Raw genomic sequence first — 18275 nt, 5'->3', positions numbered from 1 at the left:
ATCAAAGTACTTGACAATGAGAACGATAATGCCAATAGAGCTCGATAAGGATAAGATACGATCGGATAAGGGATCAACCAGTACCAATAAAAATAGAGAAAGCAGATTGAAGACAGGTAGTCGAATCGTTGACAATTGATCGTTCAGTATCAACGGTGCACCATGGCAGCTAAAATTCAATTTCTCGTTTTGTTGTGCGTTTCGGCGCTGTTTGCAAGCGGTTTCGCAGACACCGTCGATGTCGAGTAAGTTTACAATTTATTATTAGATTAACGATTTTCCAAATTATAAGGAATTCTGATGAATTCCATGAAAATGAAATATTTCATTTTTCCCGACACAGAGTAGACGATGCACTTTATGGGACAACGACGAACATCAGCTCGTTAGTCGACATTATGATACCCCGGCTTCGCGAATACATACTGGATAAGGGAATGGACCCGATGAAATTGAACAACCTGTATCAGCAGCTGGTATTTGTTTCTTTTACGTTCTACTATCAAATGCTTTCTAATGGAATTTTCATAGAATAGTTATAGTGAAAACAATTGAGATTTCTTTAAATTCAAGCGTCGATTCTTTTACTTTTACAGCCAGGCGTGGTCATACGTAACAGAGCGGTCAGTTTGACAAACGGATATCTTCAAGGGCTATCAAGCATAAACCGAGTAGGCGACACTATTTTAATTTCCGACGATAGTGATGTTTACACTGTAATTACCACGTTGGGATTCGATGTAATCGACGTAAGATGAACAAAATACTAGACGATACCAACCGCTTTCGTTCTGACAATGAGTACGAATTGGAAAAATGTATTTTCTTTGAATATTTTTAGGGTACCTATGACTACCTGTTCAAAGATTTCTTCATTAATAGACGGGGACTGATAAGCGGACGTTTCATTAACATCAACGTAAAAGTGGTAGCGGACGTGAACTTGAAAGATCGTCAAATTGTTCTACGTACGGTCAACATCGTCAAAGTCGGGTAATTATCATTATCTTCGCATAAATATTTATTTTTTCAAATTTTCTATGCTTTATTAATTAGTTATTTGACGGTTAAACGATGTCGTTGTAAATGTAACTTTATTTTTCTAGTCAAATGTCCATAACCTTCAAAGGGCACATAATCGATAACGTGGTAAATCTTATACTGAAACATATCACGAATCGTTTCCGTGATACAATTTTATGCACGGTGGAGAAACAATTAGTCGGGATCGCCCAACAATACGTAGACAGACTGCTAAATAATCTTCCACTATCCGAAGAATTTATGGTGAACAACAACATTCTGAAATCTGTACCAACTTCAGTCAACATCATAACAGATGATTCGTTTTCGACATATGATATGGAACAGGAAACATTCGTATAAAGAACAATGTACTGGTTACTTTCGTTAAACATAATAAAACGCATTAGAAATTACTCGTTAGAGACTTATTTCGAAACGTAGGCCCCATCAAAGATGCAAAACGACAATATCGACAGCGACGCGGAAGTGCTTTTGATGCGCTATATTACGAGCGGTATCGTGCATACAGTTTCAAAGTTTCGATGATAGGTTACGTCCCAACGGCAGGGGAACTTTGATCAAGTTGAATTTCTCATGTTCTAATCTGACTTTTCAATTATGTGTAAGACATCTTTGATAGAACAATTACTTCTGTATTGATTGTGATACCTGCGCGCCCAAAGTTTCAGTTGCGAAGATTTCTCATAACCTCTAAGGATTGTGCGCCAAGGTGAAATACAGATCTTTGTTTTGAAAGGAGAAATATTTTAACCTTTCTAAAATATGCTGTTCAGTTTTTCAACCAATAAAGTTTTAATTGATTTACCTTATGTCAAGAATTTTTTATTGAAACAAGTTGGAGGTCGCGTCGAATCAGGTTGAACCGAGCGGTGTCGAGCGGATCCGAGTCGAAGCGAGTACGACCGAGCAAAGCCGAACCAAGAGGATGATGCGACGCCGCGGCGCGGCGAATGTTGACGGCAAGATTACGCTAAACGAGAGACGGACAAGCGTCGTCGGGGAGCCGAGTTGAGCCGAAACGTGCCGAGGAAAGCCGAAATGAGAGCGCAGGACGCTCGCACAGTGGCAGATTGTGGCAGATGTACTCTTCGATACAAGCAACTGTCAAACTACCTTGCGGTTTTGCATTGATCCAATAACGAACAAACCATAAGACGATAATCAAATTATATACTACATACACATTGTGATCGACGCATTAATCAGGACTTCTTAGATTCCTGAACGTTTACGTAAAAATGGATACGACGAGGAGGGAATGAACAAAGTAACGATCGAAATGTCATATGTCGACCAATTAAAGGGGCATTCATAGATATGTTTGAATAAAGTAGAAGGTAATGTTGTGTTACAAAGGGGAAAGGGCTAAGTTAAATAGGTAGAATCGGAAGAGGTGAATTTGTGTGTGGCAAAAGGGTAGGGTAGAAACAATTAAACGTTACAGGCTATAATCGTGAAATTGGATCTTAAAAAATAAAAAGCGTCTCGTAATCGTAATCGTAACCGTAACCGTAGTCGTAGTCACGATGATAGTTTTGAATCTGAATCGTAAAACGAGAGATAGTTAGGGAAAAGAAAGGAAGGAGGAGAAAAGATCAGGGTGGATAGGGGTAATGTGATGATTTCGCGTCTGCAGGCTCGCGAGGGAACTCGAGCAGAGCTCGCAAGCGGTGGCAAGCGGTGACGAGCGAAGCGGCGCCGAGTCGGGCCGAGTCGAGTCGAGCGGAACCGAGCGGAGCCGAGAGCAAACTCGAGCGAGGCCGAAGCCGAAGCTGAAATCGTGGGTAAAAGCGAAGGAAGGCTTGGACTTGGGTTCAGCGAGGTACCGCTGGTTTGCGAGCGGGTAGGCAGCCAGGCGGATCGGTGTGTCAGAAGCGAGTAGGGCCGAAACCGTGCGCGAGCGTCTAGTAATCGACTGCTGTTTCTTTGATCGAGCGACATATCGGGCTCGTTTTTTTAAGCGAGTGCGCATCTTCCCGGCTGGACGCGCGCGTGTACCGGCCGTGTATGGACGGCGGCACGCGTGCACGAGTCGAGGAGGAAAAAGCCCTGGATTCGTCTCGCCTGCGATCCTCTGCTCGGCTCGGCTTCGCGAGCTCCTCCTCGGCTGGCAGCTCTCGTATCGCCAGGCGCAAGAGGAAGAAGAGCAGACGACAGCAGCGACGTAACAGTAACGTCGACGACGAGGACGAGCTCGTCGTCGTCGGTGGCGGTGACGTTGGCGTCGGCAGCGGTGTAGGCTCTTCCACTAGCGGCGGAACTCTCGACGCGATCCCCGCGATCAAAGAGGAACAACAACAACAACAACAACAACAGCCAAGAAATCGGCAATCCCACACCAACGAACCTCAACGAAACTTAACCAGAGGAGGAAGCAGCTCGCGCGCGGCTGCCTCCTCCCTTAGCACCGGCATCACGCTTCTCAACCGTCGAACTGCCAACAAGCGATCGTCCAGGAGATGCAACGCGAACGCCCGTAGGAACGCGATGACGATGGATCTCCAGAGGCTGATCGCAGAGGTTCACGCTAGGCCCGCGATCTGGGACCAGAAGAACGTCAACTATCACAATCGCGACGTCATCCTGAAGATGTGGCGAGAGATCGCGAGGGCTTGCGAGGTCTCCAGTGAGTATACGCCTCGCTCTCTTCTTTCCGCCTCTTCGTTCCAATAGCGTGGCTGGTTCGTACAATGTTCCGCACGAGGTCGCACCGCGTCCGATTCCAAAAAGACTAGGTGTCCGGAAACGTCGTAGCAAAAAAAAACTTGATACTTACGCGATACAATTCCGTGTATGAGATACATCGTTACTCATTTTTCGTTGATATCAAACGAAAAATGTCGTTCATCGCGAGATATGCACTTAAACGAAACAAACAGGCGCGCGCGTCGCGTCGAGTTTCACAAGTTTCACAAGTTTCCCCGAGGAAAAAGCTAATCAGCGCATTGTTCGTTTCCAGCGGACATCGCGAAATCGAAATGGAAGCACTTACGAGACAATTTTCGGAACGAATTGAAGAAAACTTATCGAGGAAAATGCGACGGTGGCGCCAACGAGCACGATTCGAAGTGGGTTTGGTTCAAAAGTCTCTTTTTCCTGCGAGATCAAATGAACTCCAGGGTGATCGGGTGTACCATTCCTCAGAATTGTTCGTCAGCACTTCGCTCGTCGCCGGTAGGAACACAGATCGAACCGCAGATAGACATTCTAGAAGGTCACGAGGAAACTCAATTCGACGACCTAGATGGCGATTCTTGTCAATCCTTACTTTCGAACGACGATGCTTTGCATCAAGTTATGCCACCGCCTAAAATGAACAAGATCGGTAGGAAAAGAACTTTGTTGGATGCGATGGAGAACGATTACACCGAACTCGATCGTAAAAGATTCGAATCGCTGCAAAAGAGGTTAAGCGTGTCGCAAGAGGAAGAAGACGATACTTATCATTTTCTAATGAGCGTACGAAATCCACTCAAAAGTTTACCGCTCGACAGGCAAATGTTTGTCAGGTTAAAGATACAGGAGCTCGTTTACAACGAAATTAATAATTGTCAGAACCAACAACAGTACGAAGGATCGCAGGACGTGAAACCTCCCCGAGCAGTGAACACCGGCGGAGGCTGCGGTACCAACGAATCTCGTTGCGGCGCCGGTGATATTGGCGTCGGTGGTGGTAGGAGCGACGGAGGTGGCGACGTTGACGACGATGGTGGGGGTGGAAATGAAAGCGTAACAGGGGTAGGACAGAGTGCCGGCAACGCGTCGAATCACCCTCCATCGTTACTTCAGAATTGCACGACAGAGGGTTCCAACGACGTTGCCTTCTTCGGTTAATTTAATTTAAATTTTAAGATGTGTAGGATGACGGTGGTAAAAATTAAGGAGGCGTTTTTCTCTCGTCTTGGGACCGTCCACTATTAGACGTCAATGGAGCTGAGGTGGACGGTCCCTGTCTCGCACGCCTGGGTGTTATTCCTCGCAAAACTTGTACATAATACTACGGAGGCCGTGATGGACCGCTTGCGAGAAAGTCAACGACACCGACAGCTTACCTTGCGGCCATCACGAGAAGGCCCAGGCGCCGGAGAAACGCTCAAAAACTCCCACAGATGTAAGAATTGTAATTTTATGAATAGAAAATAAACAATGGTATTTTTTCAATAATCCCTCCTTGGTAACGCTATTCATTCTTATCAACGTACAAAGGATCTTTCTTTTTTAAGTTAACATCTACTTACGATTATTCACGAGACGCGTCTGACGATAAGCGCATTGGATGGCGCAATAATTTTCCTCGTTAATTGGTTTCACGCTACCTCTCCGCAACGCATTTGGGGTCACGGTTTCTGCCCACTTCTCGGTCTGATTAAACAGCGAATTGAATGTACGGAAAACTGGGCTTTAGTTCTTATTCAAGTAAGTACTGCTATAGTTAATTTTAAATTTAGACAACGTGCGATATTATCGCGGGAGATAAGCATCTGTTCTTAGAAAAGCATCGATAACGAGATGCTTGCGACGTGAAATAAAAATCATGATCGCGATGAAACAGCGAATCTATTTTTCCCGATCGATCCGAGTAACACTGAACGCTAGTGAGACTGACAACGCTTTTAGCAACGAACCATCGAGACGACTTTGAAATCGTTTCTACTGTTCGTCTAGCTACAAAAAGCGCTGATCTCTTCATTTCGCAAGGCTACGTCGCCGATGAAATGCATCACGCATGCATCGCTTCAAGCACAATGCCCGTTCTCCGACAGATCCTATTGTGTTTTTCTATGCGACTGCAACGTTTGCATCGCTATAATCTTTCGAGAAGCTCATGAATACAGGATGTCCCTTGTAACGTCGCCGCCAACATAAATATTTCACATCCGCGACAAACTGATAATTTGTGAGCTCCTATTATTATTAAAAAGAGAAAAAGGAAATAATATAAGCCTTCTGGTTCTTATATCGTTATAGGACCTTTGCAAGGAAGAAAATTAATTTATCCAACGACGTATCGTGTTCCCGACTAATACGACAGAGAGAGATTCATTCAAACGTACATCATGGTGCATCTGTCAGGATGCATATTCAATCGACGTCCTAGCAACGGCGCACAGAATATATCAGCCTTCTATAGAAAGGTATTATACGTACCCACGTGTACGTTCCATGCCAAGATAAAGTCGTTCGAATCGAGTTTGTACCAGTTGCTCGATTGTTCGCCGTCCGCTGGTACGCTGTGGTTATTGAACATCGAAGGAACGGCTCGCAAATCGTTTTGAATTTAATTAAATCAGGTTATTAGGTACAGTGTAGCATGTCGAACCTGTGGTTCAACCCTCTGTTGTTCCGCCGATACCCTGTTAACTCTGCTCCATCCTATTTGAAATTTTTTTCTTTCAAACACCCACGAAGCTTTTATTCTAATTAAAATTTTTTATGTTCCAGGCAAAACATCAACGAACCCCGCCACAGTTCCTCGTTGCTCGACGAGTTCCACGCAGAGCCGCGATTTCAATATCAGAAATTTGTGGAATTTCAAAAGGTTCTTAGACACGAGATCGCGTGTATCTCGACCCGTAACGTACAATGGGTAATTCCATTTGACGTTGAGAGAGATTTCGCGTGACAGGTTCTCATAGCTATCAGTTGAAAGGGAACGGATAGAATCGGAGGAGTGTCGATCGTTCTTTAAAGGAGTTTCAGTTATCGTTACTGGTGGCTCCCTTGAACCTCGTTTCTTCTTTTCTTCGGTACTCCGATGCTACTTCTTCTATTCCATGGGAATTCGCGAAATAACGAGGTAACTTCTCGTTCGGATAGAAACGCCGCGTCGTCTAGACGGGATGCGCTGTATTTGCACGGTATATTGCACCAGTTGAATAGCTTATTCGAAAGTCTGCCTCGCAGTCTGCTCGACCACTCGGTTTTTCCATACAAAGAGGATTAGCATCGTCCTCTTTGTCTTTCGACGTTCCTCTCCTTTTGCCCTTCCATTCTTTTTTCTCTTCTCACACTTTATCGATCCATTCCCTTTTTCCTTGTTTCCACCTTCTCGTTCTTTTCTTCGCCGACGAGCGAAGCGTGCTTTACCAACGCTTTTCCAACTCGGCGCAAGATGCGGCTCCATCGAATACCTCTTCCACTTTGCATTTTTGCTTATGCTTACCAGAAGCCAACACCGACTGCCATGCGCGTAGGATTACGAAATTATTAAGTGTAAATAGAAAAAGCGTGTTTGCATTCGGTCTGAGGCTGATCGTTGGCAAGCAAACGAGACGCGGAAACGACTGGAAGCGTTTTCCTTTGATCACAGAGGAAAACGCAATCGCTATCCCTTTTTTCCTTTATCCCGACGTCTCTTCTTTATAAACATAGCTTTTACATCGAATGTCGTCTACATACGGAAAAATAAAAAGGAAGAAACAGCGAACCGATAGCTGGAAGCTTCTGAAAATATCAAGCTTCCTCGATTTCAATCTAAATGCAAGTCCACCGGTTATTTTCACCGTTAAACGGAAGAAATTAACGCTGGTATTTTATCGAACAACCCAGTTTCCTTATCCTTGCATATTACGTAAGATTCGAGTGCTATTTCTGATCGCGTTGGAAATAAGTTATTTATCCAATCCAAGGTATCGAAGAATTGCCTTTAATTTCCATAATTTCCCCGGAGTTCTGTCGTTTCCCTTTGAAAAAGCAGACGCACCGTCCTTAGGAAAAAAGCAGTCGGATGAAACTGGTCTCGTAGCGAAACTCGACCGGCGTTTCTTCTTCTGGTTCCGTTCGAAGGATCTTGGAGGAGATCGAAAGGAACGCGATTTGAAATCGTACTGCGGTCGTAGCAGCGAAAGTGATAAAGGAGGATTGGGCGGATAAGGAGAGCTGTAGTTGGGATAGGCCCGAGAAGGTGGTCGACGGTGCAACATCGTCAGGCCCGGGACCGAAACAAGAGAACACGGGACACCGAGTGTACGCGCGAAAGCGAACGGAAGCCTGGGGCAGTGGAACGAACGGAGAGAGGCAAGCTTCAAACTTGGTGGCTCGTCAGTGAGACTTTAGCTAGTGTCGGAAGCGGTACATTTCATTACGATTCGTAGTCGCGCGCGAATTTTCAAGCCACCGAGGAGGTGATGCCCCAAAAATCAACGCGATTCGAAAAGCTACGAAAACCGAGGGGGTTTTGAATTCAAAGAAGAATACTTCATCCTATATAACTCCTCAAAGTAATGTTACCAGTAGATAACTCGAGTGTTCGAAGTCACGAATTACGTTCTGTCAAATTAGTGTTGTGGTCGAATGTGTCGATTCTTGATTGACGGTGCGAGTCGCTTGAAGGGAAGCGAATTTTTCGAGGATCTAGAAAACCAGCCATCTCCTCTTGGATGACGCAAAGTAAGTGTTCGAACGCGACTATAATGCGAATAGAGCTCTCGCGCCGCTGGTAATTAACTCGACCGACCTTACGACATTGGCAACCGACACATTCCGTTCGTTTGCTCGATCGATCGAGACAATTACAGTCCCGAGACAGCGCTTAATATCGTGATCGTTTGTACGTTTCGCGAAGCGGCACGAAAGCATCGCGAATGAAATTCTGCACGCAGATGAAGTTAATTATGCCCTTTGCTGTTTCCATCAACCGATTTACGTTCGGTAAATCATCGCCTGACATTCCACCTGGAGTCTAGGTCCTAGACTCTTAGACTAGTGTATCAAATTTCCTTGTTGCACGAAACGTCTTTCGACATTATCCATGCATAGATACGTGGGTACAGGTTCCTTACACCTCGCCACTTTCTATCCGTTCGTTTACGAATCTCGCTAGACCCGCGTTAAATCGATCTTCTCGAGAAGAGAAACGCGTTGATAGCGGCGCCAGCGTTCCTCAACGGCGGCGCCTATCCCGGCACCTACGGTAAAAACCTACCGTTCGCGTTTATCCTGCCTACCAGTTCCGACCTATCTACCTAACAACCTACCTACTTACCTACCTACCTAACAACCTACCAGCGAAAGTATGCTTTTAACGAATTCGCATGCCTCTGCCGCCTAAAATCTTACTTGGTCAACAATATTATAACGATGCAATTTCTGTGTCAAAATGGAAGAAAGGTACTATAGAATATAAAAGAAGGGTTTTTATCCTACGTTTTGTACGCTACACGCGAAGCAAACGTCTACGTGTTTACGCAAATCGCGTATCGCGTCGGGAAAGCGTTTCAACATCGCGCTCGAAAGTGGTTACATAAAACAACGAAAGGTGTTTGCGGAAAAATTTGCAAATAGCTACATTTTGAAACGGAAAGTTTAGGAAAGAATGGATTGCACGGGAGTGTGGAAGGACGTTGAGAAAAATCCCTCGACAACCGACGACGCTCTTGAACAACGGATTCGCTGGTTGTACCTTATATGGCGCGAAGGTTCGCGCAAATGCACGCTATCGTCTTCCAATCTGGCAGAACCGGCCTTCGAGTTATGCGAATTGCCGCGTCCCGTTTTCAAATTTCGCAACCCCACGGACGCGTACCGAGCTTTCCGCGATTCCGCGGCATTGAGGTCAATGTCGCGAAAACGCGTCGTAAACTTTGCCTTCGATCGGCAATTTTTCTGATAAGCAGATGCGTTCGCCGCCGTTAAAGGTCGCTCGGTCACGAGGTTGCGACAAACGGAGGAGATAGAAGAAACGCGCTGGGATCTCGCGAGTTTCTATGTTGGGAATTATCAACGAATTACTTAGATTTTACTAGCCGTATTTTTCTACCATGAAAACCGGCGAGACGCGAACGATCGACAAATTGGACAGCGTTGACCCTTCGTTAAGAAGGAAACGTTAGGAAGCGAAGCGGGGAACGCGGCGAGTCGAGGCGTGGCGATGCATAAACTGTCGCACTCGACGGACTCGTGAAACGTGTTTGCGCAGTCACGTTGGCAACAGCAGCAGGGAATAACTTCCATTGGACGGTAGTCGGGTTGCGTCGCGTTCAGTTGCGTTCTACCGCCTCGAGTTTGCGCAAACCTACTCGAACGCGATCAACTGCGAATAATCTCCGATCCAAAGAAATAATCATTGTTAATAATTATCCAGTAATCGCGTACCTGGCCGATCCTTTGCCGAAGGAAGGACTTTGCACGGACCCGGAAGAATCGCCGGACAACGGCAGCGTCGCCGAGGTTCGTTGACGAGTTTCGTTCGATCATCGGCGCAGGTCAGTCGCCGCGACGCAGCGGACTTCAGGGTACACTCGTGTTTGTCAGAGTCCCATGCAAACCTGGTGCGTGGTTTGAGCAAACTGTTAGGCACGGGTTTTCAAGTGCAAACGTGCACGCGACCGGCGTCTGGCGACCAACGATCGCCCGTTTGAGAAGCGGCTGAAGGATTGGCGAACTGCTGGCCCCCTCAGTCGGTCGTCGAGAGTCGAGAGCGAAACCATTCGCGTTCTCTCGCGTTTGCCGCTCGGCTGTTCGCGTTGCTTCAGCAAACTCGATCCAACTTGGGTCGCGTTGCTTCGAGGGAAAACGAGTGTGTCGAATCGGAGTAACGATGTCGACGTCGGCGGACCTGGTCGGCTATACGCACGACTTCCTAGCGGAGTTCATACAGCTGTACCGAAGCTATCCTTGCTTGTGGCAGATCAGGTACAAGGGGTACAAGGACAGATTGCTGAGAAACCGTGCTTACGATGCCCTCGTGCAAAAACTGAGAGAGGTAAATCCGGTCGCGAACAGAGAGACCGTCATACGAAAGATCAACACTCTGAGGACCGCGTTCAGGAGAGAGTACAAGAAGGTGAGGGCATCGCAGAGAGTGGTAAAGAATCCTCGACGACGTTACAGATCCTCGTTATGGTACTACGACATATTAAAGTTCGTCGCGGAACAGAACGAAGCAAGCCCGTTCGACGAGGAGGGGGATATTACGAACGCCTCGGCATCGATGGATCTCTGTCAAGAGGAGATGGTACGACCTCGGACAAATCACATTTTTATTTCTATCTAGTAACCGAGACTGCGCGATATCTCGTTCTCTCTCGAACGATACTCCTCGGGAGCGATCATCGGGGCTATCGGCGATCGACGAGAACTATCGCGATCTCGAGTACTTGTGTTTTCTTCCATGTATGCGAGTAAGCAAGTACTTACGTGCTCGCCGAAATCGCAGTAATAGACATTTTAACAGCGATACGTTTCCGATATCACCGCTGAGTCTATTTCTCTCCTTTTCTTCGTTCTCTCTCTCTCTCTCTCTCTCTCTCCTCTCCCACTCTCCCACCCTCGCGTCATCGCTCTCTTTCTCCTCGCGGTCCTTTATCGATCCGAAAACTCGACGGCCGCCACACGCAGGAAATTACATGTAAATCGGAAACAAAGCTGGCAACGTTTGTTCCCAACCATCTCGCGAAAGTATGAGATACCGTAGGAGGTTTCCTCGATTCAATCTATTCTGGGAGAAACGCAATTTTCATTTCGATAAATTCATTATTTTCTTTAAATCGTTCAGTTACAACTATCGAATTACGTTTTTCTAGTCCGTCCAAACCGACGTAGACAAGATCGAACCACCGTCGCCCGTACCGACACCGGAAGCCAGCCCGCTCCCAACGTTCCAGCCGGTGATCCTGGAAACCGAGGGTTCCTACTCCAGAAGAATCTCCTCTTCGACGATCGAGCCGTGTCGAAGGAAATATCAGCACGAAAGTTATCAGGAGCGTCAAACGAAGGAACAGAGCAGAGAACTTTCCCCGAGACCGTTCGCTACCTGCATGACGGACGATGATTTCGAAACGTTCGGTCGTTACGTGGCCAGTAAATTGAGGAAATCGATGCCACGGCAGTGCATTATCGCCGAGAAGATAATCGCCGACGTTCTTTTACGGGCGAATCTTGGCACCTTGGAAGAAACCACTTGTCTTACGGAGAAAGTACCCTCTCGTTGCTTCTTGGTTATGGGCGATCGTTAATCCCGCCGATAAATCACGATCGAGCTAATCGACGTCCCTACATTCCTCGCGTATTTTTCCCCCCTCTAAAACGATATCCAAAATTCCGCGATCCTTCGTCGCTATGCTTTTAATTTGAAATCCAAGAATTCCTAGATAAATTGGAGAACTACCCCGCTCGGGCGGGAAATTTTATTCCATGAAAATTCATACGCGGCTCCGTTCCGATCGCGTTAACCGTCTCAAACTTTTGCCATAAAGGTTTCAACTTAATCGCTCGACCCTTATCACATCTAAACGAGTTGCGCATGAGTTAGGTGCTCGTTCCTTTCAATTTCTTTAAACTTTTCGGCTGAAAAGTTTTAGCCATATTTTTCGCAACACGTTTGTGATAAGCGTCGGTTACGATGACGATAATTAATGTTTATTGGAAAAATTTGCAACACAGTGTCTCCTATATTTTAGCAGCGAGATTGACGCGAAGACGAGGTGGCCGAGTGGTTAAGGCGTTGGACTGCTAATCCAATGTGCTCTGCACGCGTGGGTTCGAATCCCATCCTCGTCGATAAAAGAAAATATTTTTTGCCTGTCTCCGCGAGTGAAATATATTTAATCGATTCTTTTCTTTTACAATCGTGTTACGTGGAATAGAATTCAGGAATCCGATTGTAAATAATTAATTCATTCTATTTAAACGTCATGAGACAGCAAAAAGTATTACAGCATCAGAAATGTATAGCTGTATTTCATAATATTATATATTGTATGATTTTTATTAAAATAACTATTCTTATAAATTGTGTTTAATTAAATACAGTGATAAATGCAAAAATATACGATCCACTTTTTGCATATAAAAGTAACGTGTTTCGTTTAAATTCTAAAATCATGTATATTTGTACAGCATGACTGTACAATCAGTTCTTGGTTTGCATAATGAGATAAAATATGTTTAGATAACGAAGCACGCTTTCATCGCTCAGTTGCTAATGTTTCCAACTAATGTTCCCTCGCAAGAAAAAAGGATTAATTACCTAGTAAAGTGGTTGATTAATTTGAGTACAGTGAAAACTCGATAAATGTACTTAGCACCTCGAATCCGTTGTTCTTTGATGTTTCCGAAAGAAGGATAACAAAGTTTAGCGCAAGAAGGATAAACAAAGAGAGAAAGATTCGCAAGCACAACATTTAACCCAATATTATACTACTAAATGTTGACCGATTTCTATCGTGTTTAGCTTCATTTTAATTAGAAAAAGTATAAAATAAAAAATTTTATTCTGTGCATTAGCATGGTCACACTGACACGGGGCATTTAAACGAAGGCAATAAATCCCGGTTTCAGTCCCTCTTTCTACTTTAGCTACTGACTCTTTCTACGTTCGACGGCGTCGGCAAACTACAATCAAATCCCAAAAACGATTCTCCTTGCGGACCGGCAATAGTTACATTTATAGAGTTTTCACTGTATAACCAATGTGCTATCAAAATAAAATTAATTGTAAATGAAATTTTCTTAAAAAGGCAAAAATAATACTCCCCGACGGGGAGTCGAACCCCGGTCTCCCGCGTGACAGGCGGGGATACTAACCGCTATACTATCGAGGAGGAGATGTTAAAAGTTTCTAATTTGTGGGATAGTACCTGATGATATCATATTTGTTACCATTAATATAACAAACGGTTATTAAATCTGCTAATTACGCTTTTGTCAGGAGCGAAACACGTGCGTGCACACAGTTCGATGGACGCAGGACAACTGTCCAACGCAAGCGTCCTCGATGTTGCCTGCAGGTAGGCGATACCCGAGCGCGCAAGATTTATGATGTACACTATTGTATCTGAAAGGACACATGCCGACACTCTCGAGAGCTGGCTCGATTTTCGAGAGCTCTCGGCTGTCGAACAGTTGCCGCTTTGATTTTCAAGCGATTCCGACAGATGTGTCCGTACCCTTTCTGTTTAGACGCGCAGATGTTTGTTTAAGGAATAAGTAACGCGAATCGAACGTTTGAATGCAAATCAGTGTTGTTCGTAAATAGATCACGTAATTGTAAATAATTGCTTCGGTAATAATTTTTTTTAAATTTATATTTGCATTTAAAAATGGCGGTTCAAGGAAATAACAGGGGCTGAAAATAACAGCCCGGCTAGCTCAGTCGGTAGAGCATGAGACTCTTAATCTCAGGGTCGTGGGTTCGAGCCCCACGTTGGGCGGTTTAAATTTTTTCAATTTTTTATAACTTATTATTATTGTAATCGGAGAACAAAAGAAAACGGGGAATCATTTGGTGTACCTTTTCTATATCAATCACTTGCGAAAGCAAAAATGTCGTCGCGTGATTCACCGTTCGTTGAGTTGCATCACTGCACGCAAAATGCATCCTGTTAGAAACAGACCTACGATCAACCAGTCTTTTGGATCATTCTTCACTGTCTAATCAAAATTAGACACTTTATCCTTTACATTGTCAAGGGTTGTTTCGCGTAACCACACTCCCTAACACTAATTCAATAAATAAACAATTATACATCGCAGATTCTCGAAAATGTTATAAACGCTGATCAAAAATTTAACGGGCAGCGTTATTCTACTGTTGTCGGTAACAAGAAATCGTCGAGTGTCGTTAGAGTTTGCAAAGCGGAAGGGTTTCGGAAGACAAAAGAAAGTACTACGCCCCCGGGTGGGCTCGAACCACCAACCTTTCGGTTAACAGCCGAACGCGCTAGCCGATTGCGCCACGGAGGCGACTTGTTTGCTGATTTTTCATACATTTTCGACTTGTAATTACAAGAAATTGCGAAAGAAACACGGTAGATAACGAGTAGACTTTGAGTAAAAACTTACCCGATAATTGGGAGCCAATCTGCGTTTCAGCTGTTCGACGTTCACGACATTGGACGTTAAAAATCTCCACCAAATGTAAGAATATTTCTCGAATATATTGGCTGGTCTAGAATTGATGCGTCCCGCGCGAGGTCCGATACAAGAATGCCGTGGTCGTTGCGGAAGCGTTCGTCGAAAGGTCCCACCACTGGCCCGAAGTCGATGACAGACATTTTCCAGACACCCCGACCGTCACGCTTTCCCTCGCTCTTTATAACGCGCCGTGGACTTTAACGCGTTAGTTCTTAAACAAACGAACCGTTTTTTGCAAAACCGTGATTGCAATTACGAGAAGGTCGAGGTACTTGAAAAACGAGCGCGATGCATTCGGGCCAACAGAAAAATCCCTGACGATTAATTCAGTGGCACGCGGGAGTAGAAGTTGTAGGATGTTAACGCGCACTTGAAGCCCGAAGCCCGCGTAAAATCGATTCAAGATCGCAGTGGGTCCCTGGCGGTGAATTACACCCGCGATTCTCGTTCGACTGGTTGCGCGGGAACCGAGGAGAATGCACGTGCTGCTCGAAGGATGAAAGCGAGGGAGTAGGAAAGAAAAGCACGGGTGACTAGAGCAAAGAAAACAGCCTCGCGGCTGCGTTTAAGGGTGCCGATTGCGACGGAGGGTGTTTCGCTAAAAGTATTTCGCAGCGAACCACCGGTTAACCCTTTTCGTTTCGCCGCCAAAGGTGCTCTCCAAAACTTCCAGCAATTCCCGAACGACTAACGTTGAAAATATTCGTTTATACTTCAAGTTTAAGGGCGAAGTTCCAAATATTTCTTCTCCCAGTGTTACATTCTATTCAAGTTTCATCAAAATCAGAGGGGAAGCCTCGACAACAACCCTTGTGAACGATCAACGCAGAAGAGTGTTGCGGAATCGCGTAGGACGGTGCCGAGGTGTGAGTCTCGGTAATTGTTCGTTTTCTTATTTTCAATAGACTCGGTTAACCGCGCGATCGAGTATTACCGTTCCAGTGCGTTAACGAGCCATGAAGCGAAGCATACAAACGCTTCTAACTACATCGTTTGCGCCGAATGGGTGCAATGGCACACGAATACCATAACGCACCCAACGCAACGGCACCCCTGCTACCCGCTACCTGCTTCTCCCTTGCCATTCGCAAATACGCACGAACCGGTCTTCGAATCGAGGAAAAAAGAAACGGAAGGACAGAGGAGAGTCAATTGACCGTTAAATGCAGCAAACTCCTTCCAAGTGTGCGAACCGGCAATTACCGTAGCCTGCGACCGTACCTTCGACCTGACACCAGCCGATTCTTTGAAGAAACGTCCGCGATCGGGGACTTTTTCCCGGAAGAATGGAAAGAAAGCTGTGTCCGTCCCATTGTTGTCGCGAAGGAGCTGTGGGTAGGAATATACAGGGTGTCCTGGATCTTTTTATTTTTAAAAAGAGAATCAGTTCCTAAGATGACTTTTCCCATTTTTGGGTAGAGCTGTTTTTATATCTTTACAAACAGAGAAATAATGGAAGGTTGCAGAGTTAAATAGGACACCCTATAGGAGAATACGCGTACGGTTCACCTCGTGACGACACAAGTTTGCATCAAGGTGCCATTGAAACCTTCTGCAGAGAGGCGACAGTCGGGTAAGCCCTCCTTGGAGAAACATTTCTCTTTTCGCGCGATCACGCTGAGACTCGTGGGTGTGTCGCGCGTCGCCTCGAACACCTACCACCATCGAGCATTTCCGGTTTTTACCCTGCCTCTTCTTTTTCTTCCACGAGAAATTCCTCTTTCTTTTCTACGCTCCGCGCGATCCAGCGGGCCAAGAAGTTTCATGGAAACAGAGAGAGATCCGGCAAATTACCAGGACATCGATTTCAACGTCGAACCGGCAGACACGGTAATTAAAAGAACGAATCCGTCGGAACGTTCGTCGGCCGGAAACTTTGAGGCGAAACGAAATTACCAGCTGCGTTCGATAATCGCGTTACTCTCGAGCTTAATTGAATCGCGAATGATCGACAACGTCGACCTACCTCTGCAGCGGCCACTCGAAACGTTCGTGGAAACTCCGCGGAGGGTGAAGAATTTTTCGTTTCTAGAGATGAAATCGCGGAATACTGCCATTGAAGGCGATATCGTCTCCCGCGACACGCGATCATTTCTAAAACGATCGGCTCCTATCTGAAATAGAATCGTCTTCGAGGATCGATGCGTCCAAAGGTGCCTTTACACATCGGTATACCATACTGTAATTGTCATTAATTTACAAGACAGCTACTAATTCAATGTAAATCGAACAGGAAAATACTTGTTACAAGTACCTGTATCAACAGCGAGGACAGGGAATACCCTACCCGGCTATTTGTTTAAGCCGGGTTTACATTGGTATAGTTACCAATCAATTAATTGACCTGTAGGGTTTCGCAAGAAAACACATCGAGACGTGCCTTCTCGAGTATGCTATTAACGTTCTCGATGAACCGTTGAAAAAATCGCGAAATAACCTCCTTAGAGATACCCATTGTTGTTTATAATATATTTTTACCAACTCGAGATACTCGAGACGAAGTCTTGAACGTTGAAAGGAGGGTTAACTAGAGCAGCTACTTGTAGGAATAACCGTTGCAAGTATAAAGTATGTCGATGTAAACTCGGCTGAAGAGGTTGATCGCGAAGGGTAGATTTCTTGGGGATCTCGATTGGCAAAAGAAGAGGAGCCAGCCCGGGCTAATCGAAAAGCTAGCGGCGAACGAAGAAGGGTCTCTCGATCTAGGCTTGCCAACGTGAAACAGAAAGGATTCACAGGAGGGCGTCGGAAAATCGATATTTATCCTGGCAGCGATCCAGAGTGGAAACGGTGCCAACTTGGATACGGATAATATCTCGCGTCCTCGCCGAGATACCTACGTAATTATCGTCTCCACGGTCTCGCGTTTGCCCTTCCGCCACCCACCTCCATTTCCCATCAACTCCCTTCATCGCGAGCCAACAATTTTCCCTTTTCTCCTATTTTTTTTTTTTTTTGTCACGCGGCAGTCGAAAGATTAAAGAAAGTTCGCGAGCCGAGGTCGAAAGAGATCGAGCGAAATCGACTCGACGTCGACAGACAGACGAATGACAAAGTCGAGCATGCAAATGCGACAAACCCGGAAGGCATTCGAACGATCGATAATTTTTCTCTTTGTTCGCGCTGCTAACCCCGAAAGGTATCCGTTTGGATGAGCGCGAAGCGAGCATTTCGATACCGATAATCAAAAAACCTGAACAATCGCGATGAAATTTCCCGAGACACTTCGCAACCCTTCTCGAGGAAGCGTAAACGTGCAAGTATCTTCAGTGACGATTTCGTGAATGAAGGTACACCGTAAAATCGGAGGAACTCGTCTTTTCCGCGATAACACTCGAGCAAAAGGAAGTGAATTTTCCAAAGACCCCTCGATT

At 45.5% G+C, this 18275-nt stretch overlaps 3 protein-coding genes and 4 non-coding genes across 8 annotated transcripts; 5 read left to right on the top strand and 2 right to left on the bottom strand.

The window, feature by feature from the left end:
• Positions 1-83: 83 nt before the first annotated feature.
• On the top strand, positions 84-1439 carry LOC117606864 (uncharacterized). Its single transcript, XM_034329842.2, has 5 exons — positions 84-245; positions 344-476; positions 597-749; positions 842-993; positions 1107-1439. The coding sequence occupies exons 1-5, from the start codon at positions 163-165 to the stop codon at positions 1384-1386; spliced, it is 801 nt and encodes a 266-aa protein (XP_034185733.1). The 5' UTR covers positions 84-162; the 3' UTR covers positions 1387-1439.
• Positions 1440-2131: 692 nt separating this feature from the next.
• On the top strand, positions 2132-6147 carry LOC117606859 (uncharacterized). Of its 2 annotated transcripts, none has more exons than XM_034329838.2 (3): positions 2132-2384; positions 2684-3673; positions 4007-5649. In XM_034329838.2, the coding sequence occupies exons 2-3, from the start codon at positions 3055-3057 to the stop codon at positions 4879-4881; spliced, it is 1494 nt and encodes a 497-aa protein (XP_034185729.1). In that variant the 5' UTR covers positions 2132-2384; positions 2684-3054; the 3' UTR covers positions 4882-5649. The 2 variants fall into 2 exon arrangements, 1 of the variants encoding a protein (XP_034185729.1); XR_013062287.1 differs by lacking the exon at positions 2132-2384 and adding an exon at positions 6016-6147 and having other exon boundaries at positions 2815-3673; positions 4007-5463.
• A 2303-nt stretch (positions 6148-8450) lies between these two features.
• LOC117606863 (uncharacterized) lies at positions 8451-12765 on the top strand. The gene is made up of 2 exons (XM_034329841.2): positions 8451-11002; positions 11571-12765. Exons 1-2 carry the CDS (start codon positions 10586-10588, stop codon positions 12000-12002), a joined length of 849 nt encoding a protein of 282 aa, XP_034185732.1. The 5' UTR covers positions 8451-10585; the 3' UTR covers positions 12003-12765.
• Positions 12465-12546, top strand: TRNAS-GCU (transfer RNA serine (anticodon GCU)). Its single transcript has one exon. It is a non-coding gene; the product is annotated as a tRNA-Ser (tRNA).
• Positions 12766-13517: 752 nt separating the features above from the next.
• TRNAD-GUC (transfer RNA aspartic acid (anticodon GUC)) lies at positions 13518-13589 on the bottom strand. The gene has a single exon. It is a non-coding gene; the product is annotated as a tRNA-Asp (tRNA).
• Positions 13590-14125: 536 nt separating this feature from the next.
• TRNAK-CUU (transfer RNA lysine (anticodon CUU)) lies at positions 14126-14198 on the top strand. The gene has a single exon. It is a non-coding gene; the product is annotated as a tRNA-Lys (tRNA).
• A 458-nt stretch (positions 14199-14656) lies between these two features.
• On the bottom strand, positions 14657-14730 carry TRNAN-GUU (transfer RNA asparagine (anticodon GUU)). The gene has a single exon. It is a non-coding gene; the product is annotated as a tRNA-Asn (tRNA).
• Positions 14731-18275: the final 3545 nt, after the last annotated feature.

This window comes from Osmia lignaria, chromosome 2, assembly GCF_051020975.1.
Source record: "Osmia lignaria lignaria isolate PbOS001 chromosome 2, iyOsmLign1, whole genome shotgun sequence".
NCBI lineage: Eukaryota > Metazoa > Arthropoda > Insecta > Hymenoptera > Megachilidae > Osmia > Osmia lignaria.
Note: the sequence above shows the minus strand (reverse complement) of the source record. Positions and strands in the feature narration are given on the sequence as shown.